Below are 18,452 nucleotides of genomic sequence, written 5' to 3'. Positions count from 1 at the left end.
AATAAATATTAATTAGCATCGAGATATAAATATCCCAATACGTTGTGGTATATTTTTGATTTTTCCTTCTCATGTTTAACGTTGAATTTGGCTTTCCTCATTATTCGAAGACTCTATTATTTCTCGTAATAGTGTAATATTCTAGATAGAATTGCGGTACAAATTAAGCAGTACGAATTATCGTAGTTGCAGTGTAACTCGGTGTAATTGATGAAGTGTGGAACGTTAAAGCTGACATTTTCTTTGAGACACCTTATATATCTACACGTCATTTCTTTCATGTCTCTCTCCTGTCCCCTCACTCGTGCATTGCCATGACTTGATCCACACGAGTTGTCATGGCCTTTCTGCAAAAACATCCGCGACGACTTTTATCTGTGCTGATCCGAACGTAGCCGAGGAAGACTTCGATCGAGGTCTCGTCTTTCTCTTTTCTCGCTTCTCTCTCTCTGTTTCTCCTGCTGGTAGACTCAATTTCCTGCGTTCGCATCGGGCATCGAGAAAGCTTTCTAGAAGCAAAGGATTATGGGGTGTCTGTGCTTCTCGCATTTTTCCTCCTTTTTTTCGAAAACCTAAACGATTCTGACAAGATCTTTTCGACATAGAGCTGTCGAGCATGGAAAGATGATGTTGCTATCCGTAGAAACTAGCTAATATTTACTAATAGAGGTCACTTGGGAATAAGTGGGCAGTTTCTTGAAAATAAGTCTCCGTGCGTTACTTATTAGGGAATGTCAAAGTGTGCAAGTTCTATCGATTTTATTTCACGCCATTATTTGTAGAATTTTAAGTCTTATTTTTTATTATAAAATGAAGGAAAGCTAAATAAACTAATTTCTGTAAACTTGAACTTGGAAACAAGATCTTGCCTCGGTGGAACTATACAAAAGTGCAAGAACAAAATTACACATTATTTCCCTTAATTATAAATAAATAAAAGTTAGAAATATATTTGACGAAACTGTTCAAGATTTGTTTGATGCATCGAGAGCATTGAAGCTTATTAAATAATAATTTAATGATGTTTCAGGTATGGACGCGTGCAGAGCGTCAAGCTGCTGCCACGGGGCGAGGAGTGTCCCGTGGATGGAGGTTCCAGCAGTTCCCTTGGCGAGGGCAATGAGGGCGGTTCCGGTTCCAGTTCAGGCGGCGGCGGTGGCGGCGGGAGCGGCGGTTCCTCGACCAGCGGGGGTGCGTCGGCGACGGTGGCGTTCATGGATATCAAGTCCGCAGCGAAGGCCCATGCGACCGAGCATACATTGGACGAACGAGCCCTTACTACACAGTACTACGAGCCCCAACATCTTCAGCACAGATTCCCCTCTCACGGGTAAGTTTCACTTATCGTGCAAACCGACGCACCGCGTGATTCAAGATATGTCTTGAAAAAAAGAGATTAGAGACGATACAGCAAGATACAGATATCTAATATTTGATATTTTAAGAGGCAGAGGACATGTGATTTCTGCTGGCCGTTTCAATATGCGAAAATTTTACAAATTCTGTTATTCATGAATCTGTTAAACAATTGTTTATATATTGTAATTTTTCAGCGCTGCATATTTTAATACTAGAAATTTGAATTACCTCTCGAGCAATGTGTCTCATTTATTCTTACATGATTTCAGTGTGTACTGCATAATAACAATAGTATCCGATAAGACAATCTGCTAGCAAAAATAAGCTTCGACGAACTGTGTGACCACATTCTGTCAATCGGTATGGAAATGTCGGTTGTGAGTTTTTCTCCAAGCTAGTCGCGTCCAGAAATAGAATAGTATTCTCGATTTCGGAGTAGTATATACAAGCGCCGGCTTACGATGAGTCATGTCTTAAGAATTAATTAAGTCGCGCGTCATAAGAAGCAGGTGTAAAAAGACGACATTGAAACATCGTTAGAGGCGAATCGATCTTTGCTATCTAATAAAATCCACATACAGTCTACAAATAAACTACAAATCTCGGATTTATTTTTCTTCCATCAGTTTGGTTCAATTTTTTTTTAAGTGCCTCGACGTATATCACGAGCAGAATACGCGCAGTTGCAATAAATAACATTTTGTAGACTCATCTGGTATAATAAAATGTAATTATATAAATAAAATATAATTATATAAATTGCAAAACGAGAAAAATGTGAATAAAATTAACAATATATCGTATTTTTTGCGCAAGTTATACTACTTTCATATGATTTCAAGAATCAATCGTATTGTCGCAATTATTCGATGTCATGTAATGTTATTGTACCAATATCAGTCAATAAACATGTAGACGGCCATGCGCAATTTTTTACGCTGACGCAAACAACTCGATTGTGATGTTGAACGTCACGCACAACAACACATTAACTTTTCATCGCATGCCGATTGTTATCTGTAATATCTTGCACTTTTATTGTAGTAGATACCGAGTTTAATATTAGAACAGTCACGGTAAAACGAAATGGTTGGCAACACGATTTCAATGAAAATAGCAAGCATTATATTTGGCGATGTAGCATCTCGTGATTGATAAATCACAGACAAATACAACTTTGTACAGAATAGAATTGACGTTAGAACGTTAAAACAGAATATAATTGACGTTGGTTTCGTACAATTTATTCTTAACGAATTGCACACTGCAATGTGCTTATAAACGTATCACAAGACAACATTCGTTAATAAATTAAAGTAACAATAGCATTACATGCATGATTTTAACGCATCCATAAAATTATATCATGTTTTTAAATATATCATAAGTCTAAGGAAAGGTACAGTCAGTTTCGAAAAATTATTTTCAATCGTAATAATCCGCTGGCTTGTATTTTCATCCATATGTCGAGCAATCTGGAACGTGACCATGATTTCTCAAGTTGAGAGCTCCTGACGTACTTATCGTGTCTTCGATAGCAGCGTAATCTCTCTTACTTTTTTTTCTCCTCTGCAAATTTACGCCACGCACTCGCGCTCTATGCTTCCTGACGTCATTGCTGCCAGCGTGGTCGCTTACCTTCGTCTACTCGCTACGTATTTGACAAATTGCGTGTTATATGGTTAACAGATAGAGCTCTACACTTTCTCCGTGGCATCAGCGGCACGCGGCACGTACTAGAAGTTGAGGCATATCGTGTGTCGCGTTCGAAAGAGTTGTGACTGCCTCCGATCGATCGATCTCACCGTACGGAGGGTGGGGAAGAGAGAGAGAGAGAAATATAGGCGGAAAGACAGAGAGAGAGCAAGTTAGAGAGAGAAAGAGTAGAGAAACGGAAGGGGGAAAAAAAAGGAGGAAAAAGGGTCGTGCGTGCATGCTACACGCGTTCGTGCACGCCTATATTCACGCGCGCGCGACCGAGGAAAGTATAGCGGCGTCGCGTTTCCACGAAAAGTCAGGTGACCGTGACGACGTGGTCGTTGGCGATGTTGCCACGTCCCGACGGCTGCGCGGGCGCTATCGCCCGAGTAGTAACTGTCGAAGCGTGACGGCTGTAGCGGGAAGGAGGAATGAGAGGGGAAGAGAGCGTTAACTGTCAGTAGTGTAGTCAGGAATTTACGAGCCTGGTTCGACTCGCTTCACCTCCTCATTCTGCTCACCGTATATGAGATTGAGATATTTAAGCCATGTGATGATTTTTTGTACAGACCAGATTGCTCAGGTACAAAGGCATTTCCGCAATGTTGACTATTTACTGCTTTCGAACCGATGCGAGAAGTTACTGGTGAAAAAATGCACACGATGACATTCTTCAAGATAAGATGGTTCATTATTTGCCACAACGTTATTTTATTAAATATGATTTAATGGTGACTCGTGTTAAATATGGATTGTATGTATTGTAATCGCACACATGAGAAAATAGGATATAAAATACACTCATATATACACATATGCAAAAAATATATGCGATTATTTGTTAATATTGTTATTTGTTGCTGTAATTGTTACAGTTATGCTTATAAAATAGATTTTGTAGAGTTTATATGGAACAGATAATCTCAAGCAATAAATGTAACAATTTTTATCTTCCAGTACATCTCTTAATGATAGCGTAAAGGTGACACACATTTGCATTAAAATAAGGAAATGATTAAAATGATTAGCAGTTATCATAATGTAGTTTAATACATTTTAGAGAGAAGAATCACACTTCGTGTAAACACTTGATATAGATCGATTGAGAAGTTATTGCAATAGTTATTCTTTTAATCGCGAGTCTCAATCGATGTGTAAAGCGTATTTATAACGTCATCGAGTAAAGTCTTTCCAAGATAACGAAACTTATGATTTACATGTCTCGTACATTTTTCGATGCGTTTTTCTGTTAATTTATTCGTTAAAATTGCTTCTTTGTAAAATGTACAAACACTTGGTTATCTCATTTGAATTCGTTCAAGCGAAGTTGAATCCAAGTTCAACTGTGCATAATTCATCGTTTCGGATTACTCAAATGTTTTTGGTTTTGCGAAATTTCACAGCAGTCTCCGTTTTTTTTTTTTTTTTTTTTTTTTTTTTTTTTATTATAGTAACTGGAGTTATGAAGGCAAGGCTAATTTCCGATATCTGAATATTCGATAATTTTATCCGCCGGATAATCGAAGTCGATAAAAAAAATCAAATTTTATTTTACTCCTTTTTTGTGTCTCCTTTCTCGATGTATTTTTTGTTTGTAAAAAGTAAAATATAATTTTATATAATATTAGGTTTAGAATTTAAGATTAGATGTAAAAATCGAACAGTGGCACGATGATTTGATGAATAGGAAAACTTTCGAAATAGTTTGCAAGTAAAAATACCCAGAGAAGCTTGCGTGAAACGTAAATACGTAGTTGTTCGAGATATCGTATCGTTTCAATATTCAAACTCGCTGCTGGAGTGTTTAAACATTTCAAAGTAGAATTTATGCAGTAAATCTATTGTTACGCTGTTTTTTATATTTGTTTTCTATCGCGTGATTGATACGACATGAGTTATCATTTCGTTTTTTGCGCGTGACTGAATAATCAGTTTCTAGCGTTGCAAAGGTCATGAACAACAGTTTTCTTGCGCTTTGCGAAATAATAGACACACAGAATGTTCAGTAAAGACATTGGTAAATAGGACGAGATCCTTCAAAAACTGAAATTACTTTTTCTATGTTTAATAACTTAAAAGTTCTATTCAAGTTTATCTAAAATTAATTGTTATCTGCAGCTGCAAAGCTACACTGGATTTGAATCTGTGTATTTTGCTTATTACAGAAAGATTAAAACGACACGACTGCGATGTTTTTATTTTTTGTACACATTAACATTAATGCGTACGTCAGAAAGAACTGCAACAGATTTGCTAGATTCGGTTGAAACCAGTTTAGTCTAGTGTCATTTTTTCGAGGAAAGACGGTTTTTATGCATCACTATTCTTTCATTGATAACAAGATTGACAAGTAGAGGAGTGACAAAAAAAGAGATGTATATGATACTCTGTATACGTTACATATTTCTAATGTATCTTGTATCTTATATAAAAATGCATTTTTTAATTAAAGTAGTAGATCAATTTTAGCTTACATCACTTCTTTTATCGCGCAATTTATTATGTATAATAAGTAAAATAAATCGCTAAAACGACGTACATATGTACTTCATAATGACTCATCGATTCAGGTGTCATTCTCTGGATGATGACTAAATCTAGTTCCTTTTTTTTCAGGAGTTCGGAGGATCATGGATCCAGCGGCGTTAGCGGGGGAGGAAGCGGTACAAGCGGTGTTTCCGGCGGCGGTGGTGGTAGCGGGAGCACCGGTGCCGGGATCGGCGGCGGCGGTGGCGGAGAGCGAGGAGAGAGGGGAAGCGAGAGTTTCGACTCACGTGGTTCTCACGGCAACTTCTACGGTAGCGAGAGAAGCAACCGAGTGGTTGGCACCGGGGGTAGCGGCGTCGTCGTCGGCGGCGGCGGCAGCGGTGGTGGCAGCGTCGGCGTCGGCAGTCATCCGACAGACTCTTCGACGGGGGATCCCGGTGGCTACATATCCCGCGGCCGTCCACCACCTTCGAGCTCCTATCACGTGACATCAAGCAGGGCGAGGGATCGGCTGTATCCGAGGACCGGCCCGTACGTTTCTGGGCCGCCGCCCCCGCCCCATTTAGACCGTCATCGTGGAAGTTTGCCGCCGTCGTCCTGGTCCGCTTACGAGGCGACGAGTTCCAGGTACGGCGGCGCCCCGCCGCCACCCTCACCGGCCACCAATGACGCTTACCAAGATGAGCAAGGTAATTGCCCTGTGACCCGTCGATGCAAGATCGCGGTGCATTGCACTTTTCTCGTTTAGTACCTCAGCATATGCCAATTTAAAAAATATTTATCGCTGTAAAAAGATGGAATTTTTATGAAGAAAAATAAATATTCTACGATACTTTGTAATATTTATCGTATACTCAACTTTCATTTTACTTCTTCTACAGGGAGTGGTGGAGGCGGAGGTAGTAGTAGCAGTGCTCTGCGACAGCACAAAAAGCAGCGCAGAAAATCACGCAGCGGGAGCAGCTCGCCGAGCGGTAGTAGTCGTTCCGGAAGTAGCAGCAGCAGCCGGAGCGGTAGCTCGGGCGGCAGCACTTCTGGCGGTAGTACATCGCCCGGTAGCTCGCCGCATCGTACGAGCAATGTAGCCGTTACGGAGGATCGCAGGCCGCTGGCCATATGCGTAAGGAATCTACCGACTCGTAGTAGCGATACCTCCCTCAAGGACGGTCTTTTCCACGAGTACAAGAAGCATGGCAAGGTGACGTGGGTGAAAGTCGTTGGTACGGCCGGCGACAGATACGCCCTAGTTTGCTTCAAAAAGCCCGAGGATGTCGAAAAGGCCCTCGAGGTTTCGCAGGACAAGCTCTTCTTCGGCTGCAAAATCGAAGTGGCTCCTTATCAGGGTTACGATGTCGAGGACAATGAATTCAGGCCGTACGAGGCAGAGCTCGACGAGTATCATCCAAAGGCGACGAGGACGTTGTTCATCGGAAATCTTGAGAAAGATGTCACTTCGTCCGAACTCAGGAAGCATTTTGAACCATTCGGCGAAATAATAGTAAGTTGAAATTCGATTTAATGTCAGATTTAATGTCAGAGATGATTTTTAATTTATAAAGACAGATTGAATAAAAATTATATTTAACAAATATAATAGAATGGCATCGAGAGCCGTCGCAGGATGTTAGTGCTAAATTTTTAATTTATTTTCATAAAGAATTATTTAATAAATTAGTCTACAAGAGACAGTTAGATTGTACACCGATCTCACATCGAGATACCTAATGTGTAATTATATTTAAGCAAAATATAAAGTGAAAAAGACGAATAAAAATAATATTTAGCCAATAAACAGTAGAGCAAATTAATTACATTTTCTTATATTTGCCTGCAGGAAATTGACATTAAGAAACAAGGCGCCGTGTCGAGTTATGCTTTTTGTCAATATTCGGATATCGGTAGCGTTGTTAAAGCCATGAGGTCGATGGACGGCGAACATCTAGGTGCAAATCGAATCAAGCTCGGATTCGGAAAATCAATGCCCACATCTTGCGTTTGGGTTGACGGCATTGGTGGTAAGTGCTTACATTTCATACTGTTTTTAATTACACTAGTTGTCTACGTAATACAATGCCAATATCAGACATCGCATTAAGTGTATTTCTTTTTGTTTTTCAGATTCGGTGTCCGAGAAATATCTAAATATACAGTTTCTTCCATTCGGAATGATAACTCAGATATCGATAGATCGTGAACGTGGCCACGCTTTGATCTTTTTCGATCAAATAAACTGCGCTCAAGCTGCTGTGAAAGAAATGAGGGGAAACACCCTTAGCGGCCATCGTGGTCGCCGTTTGCAGGTCGATTTTGCCTCAAGGGAGTGTCAAGAGACGTTTTACGAACATATCAAGGAACGTCAAGGAATCAGCAATGAAAAGATTTGGGACTCGAGGCCCTCGCCGGCGTCGTCATTCGACGTGACGTATGTATATTTGAATTAATCTGTTTCTTATAATTACAAAAATCTTTTGATACAAAATAAGAACTTTTTTAATGTACCATTAACATATCTGACAGATTAGATGATCTTTATTCGGAACAATTTTTAATTTTGTTAGACTATTGAGAGAGTTTTATATTCAGAGTTATATCAATATAAGATGCATGATTAAGCTTAAGTCCACAAGTCATAATGAAGAACTTAAAACGGGTGCATTTGTGATTTGAAGGATTCCTTCTAGGCGTGAACGCAGCAGCTTTGACTCGGCGGTGACAGTGTCGAGTTCGAGCAGCAGGTTTACGCGTTACGACACGCCTCCGCGATCGCGAACAGCGAGCTACTCGCGGACGTCCGGGAGTAGCACACCGGGTGCAAGTCCAGCTCATCCGACTGCGATGTCGCGAAGTGGCAGACGATCCTACCAGGATTCGTACTACGACGGTGATTACAGTGAGCCAGCGTCGCGACGATTCCGCAGTTACGACGAGTTCAGTCAAGGTAGCGGTGCAAGTCACGACGACTATCAGAGCAGCGTCCTCAGCGATGGCAAACTCAACGACGACGATTGCCCGCCGCCCTCGCGGCGCCACGTAGTACAAAGTGTCGTCACGAGCGTCGATCCACCTGCGCCGCCGCCACCATTATTACCTCCGCCCGACATTCGGCATCTTCAAAAGGAACGGGTCCATTTGTTGGAACAACTTGAAGAGTGCCACAGTAGTGGCGACGAAGTCGGTTTTCCCATAAAGAAACGTGCGAAACTCGACAGTTCGTCGACAACGATACTGTGCGAAGACGATGAGCCGGAAATCGCGTCGTTGCTCGTTACTTCGCATTCTACTAGAAAAGGCATGGACTTTAGACGCGTTAGTGATAGTAAAGTAGTGGTGCATCATAGCACAAGAAGGAGTAGTTGCGAGAATAGGGTTCCTGGACCTTGCAAGCGTCGTCGGGATGCTACTAGCAGGTGAGCTATAATTTGAAGAAAAATAAAAAAACAACATTTAGGAATTATTAAAACTAAACTAAACAATAACATTTCCAGGCATCACGAACACCATGATGGATCTCGGCCCGGTACGCCTCTTGTTGACGAGCGACCGGAAAACTTGGTGCCTAGCGAACCCAGACGATTTAGAGAAAGGAGTCACGAGGGTCCACTGTCGTTGCCTTTACCGAGGTTTGCGGCGCAAATGTTGAACAACAACAACAATACGAGCAGTAGCAATAACAACACCGGCAGCGCCGGCACTCGATCGAGCAGTGCTAGCCTGGCTAAGGTCGCTAGTCCGCCGTGTGCCAGCCTGTCCACTGCTCCCAGTCCTCGTGCAGCTCCGCAACCACCGGCTTCACCACCTCCTAGACACGCCAGCTCGAGCCCGACCAGTTCCGACAGCGAAACAGCGCCGCAGTCTCCTAGTCTGGAAGAGAGGATACGCTCTCTGGATGAAAAGTATGAAAAGTGGTCCGGTTCGAGAGCGTTGAGTGCTGCCGGCGGTGACGCTCTGGCGAAACTCGACGCCAGCGCTTCGGAAAGATTTCGAATTCGGCATAAGCTGCTCGATTTGGATCTTCGCGACGTGAAACCTTCCGACATCGTGAAATCAGTTCTTGCGAAAAGAAGTGTGTTCGACGAGGACTCGAAGCGGTTGGAGAACTTTAGTGAAAAATACGAACCGCGGGAGTTCACCGGTGTTATTGGCGTTAGCTCTATGATAGGTAGCACCGCCGGTCTCACCACTAGCGGTTGCACCAGCAAAGTTTGTCTGCAGTATCCGTTTCCTAGTCATCCGCCGGTACAGCCGACCAGCGGTACTTCGATCACCAGTCAAATCGGCATTAATACGTCATTGTCCGCGAGTCTGACTCCGACGACGACCGTGGCACCATCGATGCTGAAGACTGATCCACGGATGGTGCAGCATAACTGTATACATCCAACGCCGGCAACGCCAATCACACCCGGCACATCTATCAAGACGGTTAGTCCCGAATTACCACCGGTTTCTCTACCGATCGGTCTCGGTAGCGGAACGGCAGCTAGTAGCGGCAACGGTAGTGGTTTAGCGTCAGCCAGTAGTCTTCTAAGCAGCAACGGTAATCTAAGTAATATTCATACCCTCGGAGCCTCGACGCACAGGGGATTGAGCATCTCCGCGACTACTGCGTCGCCCACGGTGACGGCAGCGTCAACGGATGCCTTCTCAGCTGCGATAACAACAACAGCGACACCGGTTACGACGTTGAGCACGACAGCTTCGTCAACGGCAACGACGATGACAACGACGTCCGTAACGATTTCTTCCATGACAACTACCAGTTCGATAGCTCCATCGTCTTCCATAACATCTTCATCCAACTCTTCCTCTTCATTGTTATTATCCACATCTTCCACAGATTTGCCTCGTCCTCGGTTGAAAAAGGAAATGAGCGGTAGCAGTCGGGAGAGCAGAGATTCTCGCGACGGGAAGGAGAGCAGAGAGTCAAAACACGGTAAAGGAAAAGATTGTCAAAGAAGATCGCGGAAGGAGGAGGTTGACGCCGAGAGAAATCGTAAAGAAAAGGATGAAAGAGAAAGCTCTAGCGTTGCGAACGACATCGGTAATACGGATAATTATCATAGCAAAGATTTCAAGGATAATAAGGATAACAAAGAGCTGAGGTATGAACGAAAAGAACGGGAGGAAAAGGAAAGGAGGGATAAAGAAGATCGTGAGAGGCAGGAGCGAAGGGATAAAGAAGATCGTGACCGACAAGAGAAAAAAGAAAGAGAGGAACGCGAGAGGCGCGAAAAAGACGAGGAACGACGGGAAAGAGAAAGACTAGATAAGGAACGGCAAGAGAAGGACAGAAGAGAACGAGAAGAAAGAGAACGCGAGAGAAAGGAGAGGGAGGAGAACGAACTTAAAGAAAAGGAGAGGCGAGAGAAGGAACGTATCGATCGCGAGAGGAGAGAACGAGAGGAGAAAGAACGGCAGGAGCGGAGGGAACGCGAAGAGCGTGAGAGGAGAGAGCGCGAAGAACGTGAAAGGAAAGAACGTGAACTTCGTCTGGAGCGCGAGAAGCAAGAAAAGGAGCGTCTTAGAAGAGAAAGAGAAGAACAAGAGAGAAGAGAGAAGGAAGAGCGAGACAGAAGGAGAGAAGAAAAGGAGCGTCTCGAGCGGGAAAGAAAACGAGAGAGAGAGGAGAAGGAAAGACTCGAACGCGAACGGCGGAAAGAAAAGGAGGAACGAGACAAGCTGGAAAAAGAGAAACGTGAGAAAGAGGAGCGGGAAAGGCTGGAAAAACTGGAAAAGGAAAAACACGAGAGGGAGAAGCGACGGGAGCGGGAGGATCAAGAAAGGCGAGAGAAAGAAAAGGCCGAGCGGGAAAAGAGAAGGGATCGCGAGGAGAAAGACAAAGAAAAGAGAGAACGCGACGACAGTAGACGGCAGTCGACCGAGAATCATTTACATCCTTCCGTTACGCAATCCCAGAGTCAAGTCGCTCCCGCGCCGGTGCCGATCAAGCGCAGATGTTCGTCGCAGGATGGTCCGGACGACGACGGGAAGCGTATCAAAATGTCGGATCATCGACGGGACAGCAAAGATCGCTCCAGGCAGAACAGGAGATCGGAAGACCGCAAGCATCGCAATGACTCGCATCGTTCTAGTCGAGAGAGCAGGGAGAGTCGTGACAGTAAAGAGAGCGGCAGTGCGACGCAAGACACCAGAGACGGGACGCACGGCGAATCGAATCGAGAAAATAATTCGAAAGACAGCGGAAATAAAGAGAAGCAGCGAAGTAAGAAGAACCGATCGGAAAAAGAATCGAGGGAGCGTAGTCCGAGAGTCTCGCACGAATCCGACAAGGAATTTCTGTCGAGACTGGAATTGTCCAAGAGAAACAACTCGAGCCCGTCGACCGAGCAAACTTCCGTGGGTTCTAATCATACGAGAGATGCGCAACATCACCAGCAGCAGCAGCAGCAGCAGCAGCAACAGCAGCAGTCTACGTTGAATTCGCACAGCGACGTGGACGACGGTCCGCTTTCCACCCACGAAATGCAAGTGACGAGAAATCCATCGGCCACAGACACGGACAGCGACGAGCCGAAGAAGCACTCGATCTTCGATATCGTCGACGACGAACCGGCTTACATCAGCATGTACGATAAAGTGAAGGCTCGTTCGACGAAGAACATGCAAAAACTGGAGGAGGAGAAACGTCAGGTGCGTCTGAAAGACAAATTCTCGCAGTTGAAGCAAAGTCGCGCTAGACGAGAGGAAAAGAAACAGAGCGCATCTTGGGACGGCGATTCGGTCAGTAGTAAAGCTTTGACCGAGGACGAGGCCACTTCGGAATCGGATTCGACGAGAACCAAGTCTCTATCGAGAAAAGGCTCACGGTCCCGCATTCATTCGGATACTAGTGAGGAAGAGGAGCCGTTCAACAATAAAGTTCGCAAGTCTGTAAAGACCGAGAGATTCCTCGAGAGCGACGTCGATCTTGGCTTCGCCGATACCGAAGAGAAGCAGAATCCGCTGGAAGCTTCGAACGTTATTGTGAACAGCGTGCATACAAATGTTAAAGAGGAGCCTCGTACGTCCGACGAGGACGAGCGAATTGGCTTCCGTACGAATCACCCGGCAATAGTGGTGAACAATCACGAAAGAGATTCGCGAAAGAAATCACACAAGAAGAAACAAAAACGCCAGAAGAACAGCATCTCGAGCGAGGATAATTTGAAGACCACGCCGACGGAAAATCTGGAACACAAGAAAACTAATGTCATCACGTCGAATTCAGACTGCCGACCGAATCACGCCACGGAGTTGAGCGCTGCCACGACTATTGTCGCGACAGCGTTGGACAATGCCGAGGAAAGAATGCGCGCCGATAAGAAACAGCGTAGTAAAAAGGAGAAGAGGCGAGATCGGAACGGAGAAGATAAAGCGAAAGCGAGACGAAAGAGGCTTAACAGGCAAGAGGCGAGGGATTCTCAACGCATGGAGGATATCTTCGGACCTCTTTCTGACGACGTTGACGACGGTCCTTCCAACACATTCTTTAACAGATTTAACAATTTGACGTCGGAAAACAGTGCTTACGCTTCGGATAGCGACGGTGGTCGCAGCTCGCTCGACATGGACAGAGTGAGACGGAAAACGGAAAAGAAACGGCGTCATCTGCCGGAAGACGAGAACAGCGTCGATTTGGCTGAGGCCGGCCGTGAGATCGAAGCGAAGCTCCTGAGCATGCCGAGCTCTCCGAAGACCGCTCCTGCGTGCACCGAGTCCAACGATCACGACGTCTTTCGATTCACCGACGACAACGACAGCGTCGAGCCGTCCACACCTTCGACGGTGCCGGAGAAGGTGAAGGAAAAGAAAAAGAAGCGGAAGAAGTCGAAGGAAGAGCGCAGTCGGAAGGATTATCATCATCATCATCACCACCATCACCATCATCACGAGAAGAGCGGCGAATTACCTTATCTGGGCGCCGAACCTAGTCCGCCGAGAGCGAGCAGTCCGTTAGTACCTAAGACAATATCGCCCAGCTTGCCGACGCCTAGAGAAGCATTATTGAGCCCGATACCGAAAGTAACTTCCAATGTGACGACCGTACCGTCGATCACGTCACCGGTTGCCAGTACTATTCAGACGCCCAAGCCGGAGAAGAAGAAAGACAAGTTCATACCCGGCTTTGGAATGGAAATAGACGAGACAATTCACGAGAACGCTGTGAAAAGTATTTCTGAGCCCGAGGAGAGAGACAGCAGTTGTCAGTCGAGAAGCGGCAGGGAGGAACCGGAAGTGCCTGTACCAACGACGCCGCCGGCGCAGAACGAGGACAAGCCGCGTGTGGCGATATCGCAGGAGGAAACGGAGGACGCTGTCGCCGCGCTGCTCGAAGAAACATTCGGCGCCTCGACGGAGGACTTCTCTTACGAGGGCGAAGAAGAAGAAGCGGAAGCGGACGGAGTCGCCGGGGCATCGGCCGAGGCGCCTCAGGAAGACGTCGAGGAGATGCAGCAAGCCGTGGAGAGTCTGAACGCCTCGACGGTGGAAGGCGACGCGGATCTGAAACCCGATACGCCACAGAGCGAGCACGATCTGCAAATCGACACGGACACGGAGGAGGATCCGAATTACGAGACGGTCGATCTCACGCAGCCTCCGAAGACCCCGGATATACCGTCGTTCTACAAATCCCCGACGAAAACGCTGAGCATGGCGCCCGTGTTGACCGCGCCCGAGAAACCGGTGGAGGTGCGACTACCACCGGCAGTCGCGAAACCACCGAGTCCGCCGAGCTCCGTGATCGCTCACTCGTGGAACTTGAACGAGCATAACAAGCCACGCGAAACCATCAAGCCCGTGCAGTTGGACACCACCGAGTCGGACGTCGCCGATGTCGCCAGTCCGGAAAGAACGGCGCAGGCACGGCGAGCGTCCGCGTCGCCGCCTCCGCCGCAATACAAACAACCTATGCTGGTGCCCTGCAGCGTGCCGATCACAACCGAAGTACCGAAGGCGCTCTCCGCTGCGAGTTCGCGACCATCGCCGATCACGGTGCAGCCTCTGTATCAGAGGCTGCCCGTGTCCCCGCAGTCTCAAATGGTGCCTATGCGCCAAGCATCTCCGAAATTGCAAAACGTCACGACGGTTTCCTGCTCGTCGTCGAACACGACATCACTACCACCGTTGGTTCCGTCGAGAATGCCGCCTTTGGTACCGTCGCAGCCGTCACCGCGCGTCTCTCAGCCGCTCTCGCCGAACGGTCAATGGTCGCGAAATCCTACGTTAAGCCCGCACGTGCCTAACGTGGGAAAGAGGAAACCCTCGTCGCCGCCACCGACGAAGATCGCGGTGTGCGTACCTATCCCCGCTCACAGGCCGGAAGCGCCGGTTCAACAAATCTACTCGACCGCGGCGACTCAGCAGCCAGTGATACAGCACGCCTCCGGCATGTTAGCACCCACGCCCGGTTATCCTCGCGGTGGCTTGCCGCCGTTGACTTTGAATATTCCGCCGCGACCTTACATGCCGGTGCCACCGTTGGCATCCGGTATTCAGGTTAAGAGTTCGCGTGACTCCTCTCTGAGCGGCAAATCCGTGATCGAGACGTTGCTTCCTGTGAATCCTAACGAGCCACCGCAGAGACTGGAAGAGCCGAAATTATCGCCCGCCGTTATACCGGAGCCAACCAACAAAGCGTCCACCTCGCCTAAGGTTCCTTCGCCGAATCAACCGCCCACATACATTCCCGAAACGGCGAAGATCGAGATCAACGCCAGTACATCCAGCCCGGTATTCGGCAAGCCGGCTTACGTCACGGACAGCTACACCATGTCCTCTAGAACGCAGAAACAAATGTCTATTACAACGGATAGCAATCTACTGTCGCCCAGACAAAAGCAAGAGGTGTCGAATCTTCAACTTCTAACCACACACGTACCTCGCTCTTCTACGCCGAGTCCTGTCATCGTCGCGCACGGTCAATCTCACTTAATTCACAAGTCCGTTCACACTCTAGGCCCGCCGCCGACAGTCGCCTCTCCGAATCAGCCGTTAATAAAGACCGTGGTGCCTGTAGTTCCTCAGCAAGCAACGCCGAACGTACCATCGTCGCTGCCGAGCGACAAATGCATCATTCCGCAAACGCCCATCACTTGTCAAAGACAGTCGCCCGTGTCTCAAAGTCAATTAGTCAACAAGTCTCACGTACCTCTGGTATCCACGGTGTCGCAGACGATTATAACTAGAGTGGTGCCGTCAACCGTGTCTTCGATGTCGACGCCACCGGTGAACGAGAAGAGCACGCCGGAATGTGTAGAGACGCGTGTGATACAAGGAGAGCCACTGGAGCTGGATGCCGAAGCGCAGATCACTCAAACTGTACAACCGATGCAACTGACGCCGCCCATCGAAACGATACGACAGGTCGACGAGATAAAGCAAGAACCAGTTGAAGTCAAGCAAGAAGACACGGCGGACGAAACTAAATACAACATAATTGAATCCGAGAAACCTTTGAGTCAACCGTGCGTAGAAGATGACGTAAAACCGAAACAAGAGAAGCAAGAGGTAATTAAAACGGAGATCGCGCCGTGCGTTCCTAAGGCCGAAGTTACCGACGTCGTCGTACCGAAACTCGAGACGGAAACTCCTATAAAACTGGAGCCTACGAATGACGTTAAGGAAGAGGAAGCTGTCAAAGAGAACGATGAGGTGGAATTGGACGAAGAGCCAGCGGAAGATCCGTTGAAAGAGCCGAGCACGGATCCCCTCGCTATCGATTCCAAAGAAGATCCAACCGATAGCAAAGAAGACAGCGATTACTGGTCGGCGAAGGAGGTGAACATCGAGAGCGTCATAAAGAAGGTCGATGCTCTGTGCGACGGTGAAGGTAACGACGGCGATGACGAGGCGCAGCAGGCCGACAGCGCGAACAGCGACTCGCACGACACCAGCAAGAACGAATCGGATTGGTTCGATACGGAGTCAACGGAGGGCGAGAGTAAGAAGAGCTTCGTGTCCGCCGAGGATCACGATGAAAGCGTGGAAACGTGTGAGAACGAATCTACGAGGAGTCGTCGCGGCAGGACGAAAAGTAGGCGCGGCAGTCGCGGTGGGGTTACCACCAGGCGAGGTGGCAGAAACGCGGCCGCCGTCTCTCACAGACGAGGCGGCAGAAGTCCAAGAGGCAGTAAGCATCATGTGGAGAAGAATAAATTGCCAGCCGACGTTTACGAGTTCCACGACGACAGCGAGGAGGACAACGCCGGCCGTCCGCGACTGATTCTCACTATTAAGTCTCCAGGACCGAATGTGACGGGAACGAATGCGCAGCCAGCAACGCCCGTGGCTGCAGTCAAGGAAGTGCCGCCGGAGGAGTTTGTCTCGCCCGCTGCTAACACGAGAAAGTCGAGAAGATTGGCGGAGAGGGACGGCAGTCGCAATACGGTGGACGACGTCATCGAGGACGTTGTCCGTGGATCGCCGGTGAATAAATTATTGAGCGGTAACGCCGGGAACGTGCACGCGACTAGACGAAGTACCAGACACAACAATGCTCCGCGCAACACGACGCAGCAGCCTGCCATGCAGCTAACGGAACTCCGCAAGTCGCCTAGGGGCAGCCGCAAAGCAGCGAGACGAATATCCGAAAATAACGATGATAGCGGAGAGGAGAAGGCGAAGGAAGTAGCAGCGGTGCCGCAGGAGAGTCCGAATAAAGAAGAACCGAAACTGGCACAACCGGAGAGTCCGAAGGCGGAAGAATCGGCTCAAGCTGCCACGCCAGCTGCGTCGCAGAAGGCGGTGTCGCTCGAGCCGATGACGTTGATCGATCCAGTCACCGGAATGCTGATACCGATGAGAGAGTCCGAGGAAGGTCAGTACATACCGGTGTCCACGACATCCGGCCAAGCGCAAACCACCAACAGAACACTGTGCGAATCTCGAAGCGGCGGATTGATCAGCGCAAGTCCGACCAACGAAGCGCCGCGAGCGAAAGCCGTTCCCGAAAGTTCTCTGCCGGCGCCCGCCGAGCCGAAGAAGGAAGCCATCGTGGAGCACACGCCTTGTCAACCGACTCAGCAAGTTCAACCGCAAACTAGTGTGATCACGAAACCGCAATCGCCGGCGGTACAAGTCACTCCTACCATCACTGTTGCGCAATCTTCAACAGCAAGCACGACTATTGTCACCAACGTGACTGTAACGGCCACGCCGACTACGGCGGCGCAACCGGTGCTCACTTCTTCCCCGCAAACGAAACCTACGAGCTTTAAGGCGCATGTGTTGAACGCTAGCAAGCTAGTGACATCTTCTCAGCAGCAGCAGGTTGTCATCACGAAACCGGCTCCGAGCCTACCGAATCAAACGATAGTGCAGAACATCGTCAAGCCGCCCGCGCAAGCGATACAAGGTCTCAATCTGCAGATACCACCTGGCAGAGTCGTGTCGCCCAGCCTGAGTCCGCGTGCGAAACAAACGGCGCAACTTACCTCAGCAAATGCGAAACAAGGACAACCCATGTCCCCTGTACTCAACAACACCGGGGTACCGCCTAATCCTAAGCAGCATCTTCTGCAAGCCGCCAAACAGCAAACATCGACGATAGTGAATATGTCGCACAAAATATGCATCGCCGATTTGTCGCCGATAAATATGCATCCCGCCAATGTGAATGTTACTGCCTCGTCGCCAAGAATTCATCAACCGGTCTCACAGCCGACTGCTCTCAAGGGTATCAATGGACAACCTCATCCGCTCAATCCGAAAACGCACTTGCTGCAGGCGGCAGTCCCGATTGTCACAGTAACAAGTTCACCTACGCAACCGCATCTCGTCAATCCGCAGCCGATTTCAACCGGTGTGAGCAATGTCCGACCACCGGGACCGAAAGCTCCTGTACGCACACGTTCATATTTAATGAAATATTTACGATTATATTCAATTTTGAAATGCTCAGATAACAA

The 18,452-nt window shown here is 47.6% G+C and overlaps 1 protein-coding gene and 1 long non-coding RNA gene across 3 annotated transcripts in view; one reads left to right on the top strand and one right to left on the bottom strand.

Moving 5' to 3' along the window:
• spen (split ends) overlaps window positions 1-18,452 on the top strand; it is a 73,850-nt gene that overhangs the window by 52,204 nt on the left and 3,194 nt on the right. Inside the window, exons 4-10 of one of the 2 annotated variants that reach the window (XM_067351144.1) lie at window positions 1,031-1,330; window positions 5,674-6,233; window positions 6,426-7,042; window positions 7,379-7,559; window positions 7,663-7,966; window positions 8,226-8,951; window positions 9,030-18,384. In XM_067351144.1, coding sequence (XP_067207245.1) covers window positions 1,031-1,330; window positions 5,674-6,233; window positions 6,426-7,042; window positions 7,379-7,559; window positions 7,663-7,966; window positions 8,226-8,951; window positions 9,030-18,384 — 12,043 coding nt within the window. Of the gene's footprint in view, window positions 1-1,030; window positions 1,331-5,673; window positions 6,234-6,425; window positions 7,043-7,378; window positions 7,560-7,662; window positions 7,967-8,213; window positions 8,952-9,029; window positions 18,385-18,452 lie in introns of both variants that reach the window. The other variant, XM_067351143.1, reaches the window with a different exon arrangement.
• On the bottom strand, window positions 1,949-3,346 carry LOC136998480 (uncharacterized). The gene is made up of 2 exons (XR_010889062.1): window positions 2,916-3,346; window positions 1,949-2,834 (listed from the first exon to the last, which is right to left on the bottom strand). It is a non-coding gene; the product is annotated as an uncharacterized lncRNA (long non-coding RNA).

The sequence above is a fragment of the Linepithema humile genome, chromosome 3 (genome assembly GCF_040581485.1).
Source record: "Linepithema humile isolate Giens D197 chromosome 3, Lhum_UNIL_v1.0, whole genome shotgun sequence".
Taxonomy (NCBI): Eukaryota; Metazoa; Arthropoda; class Insecta; order Hymenoptera; family Formicidae; genus Linepithema; species Linepithema humile.
This window is presented reverse-complemented; position numbering and strand designations above follow the sequence as displayed.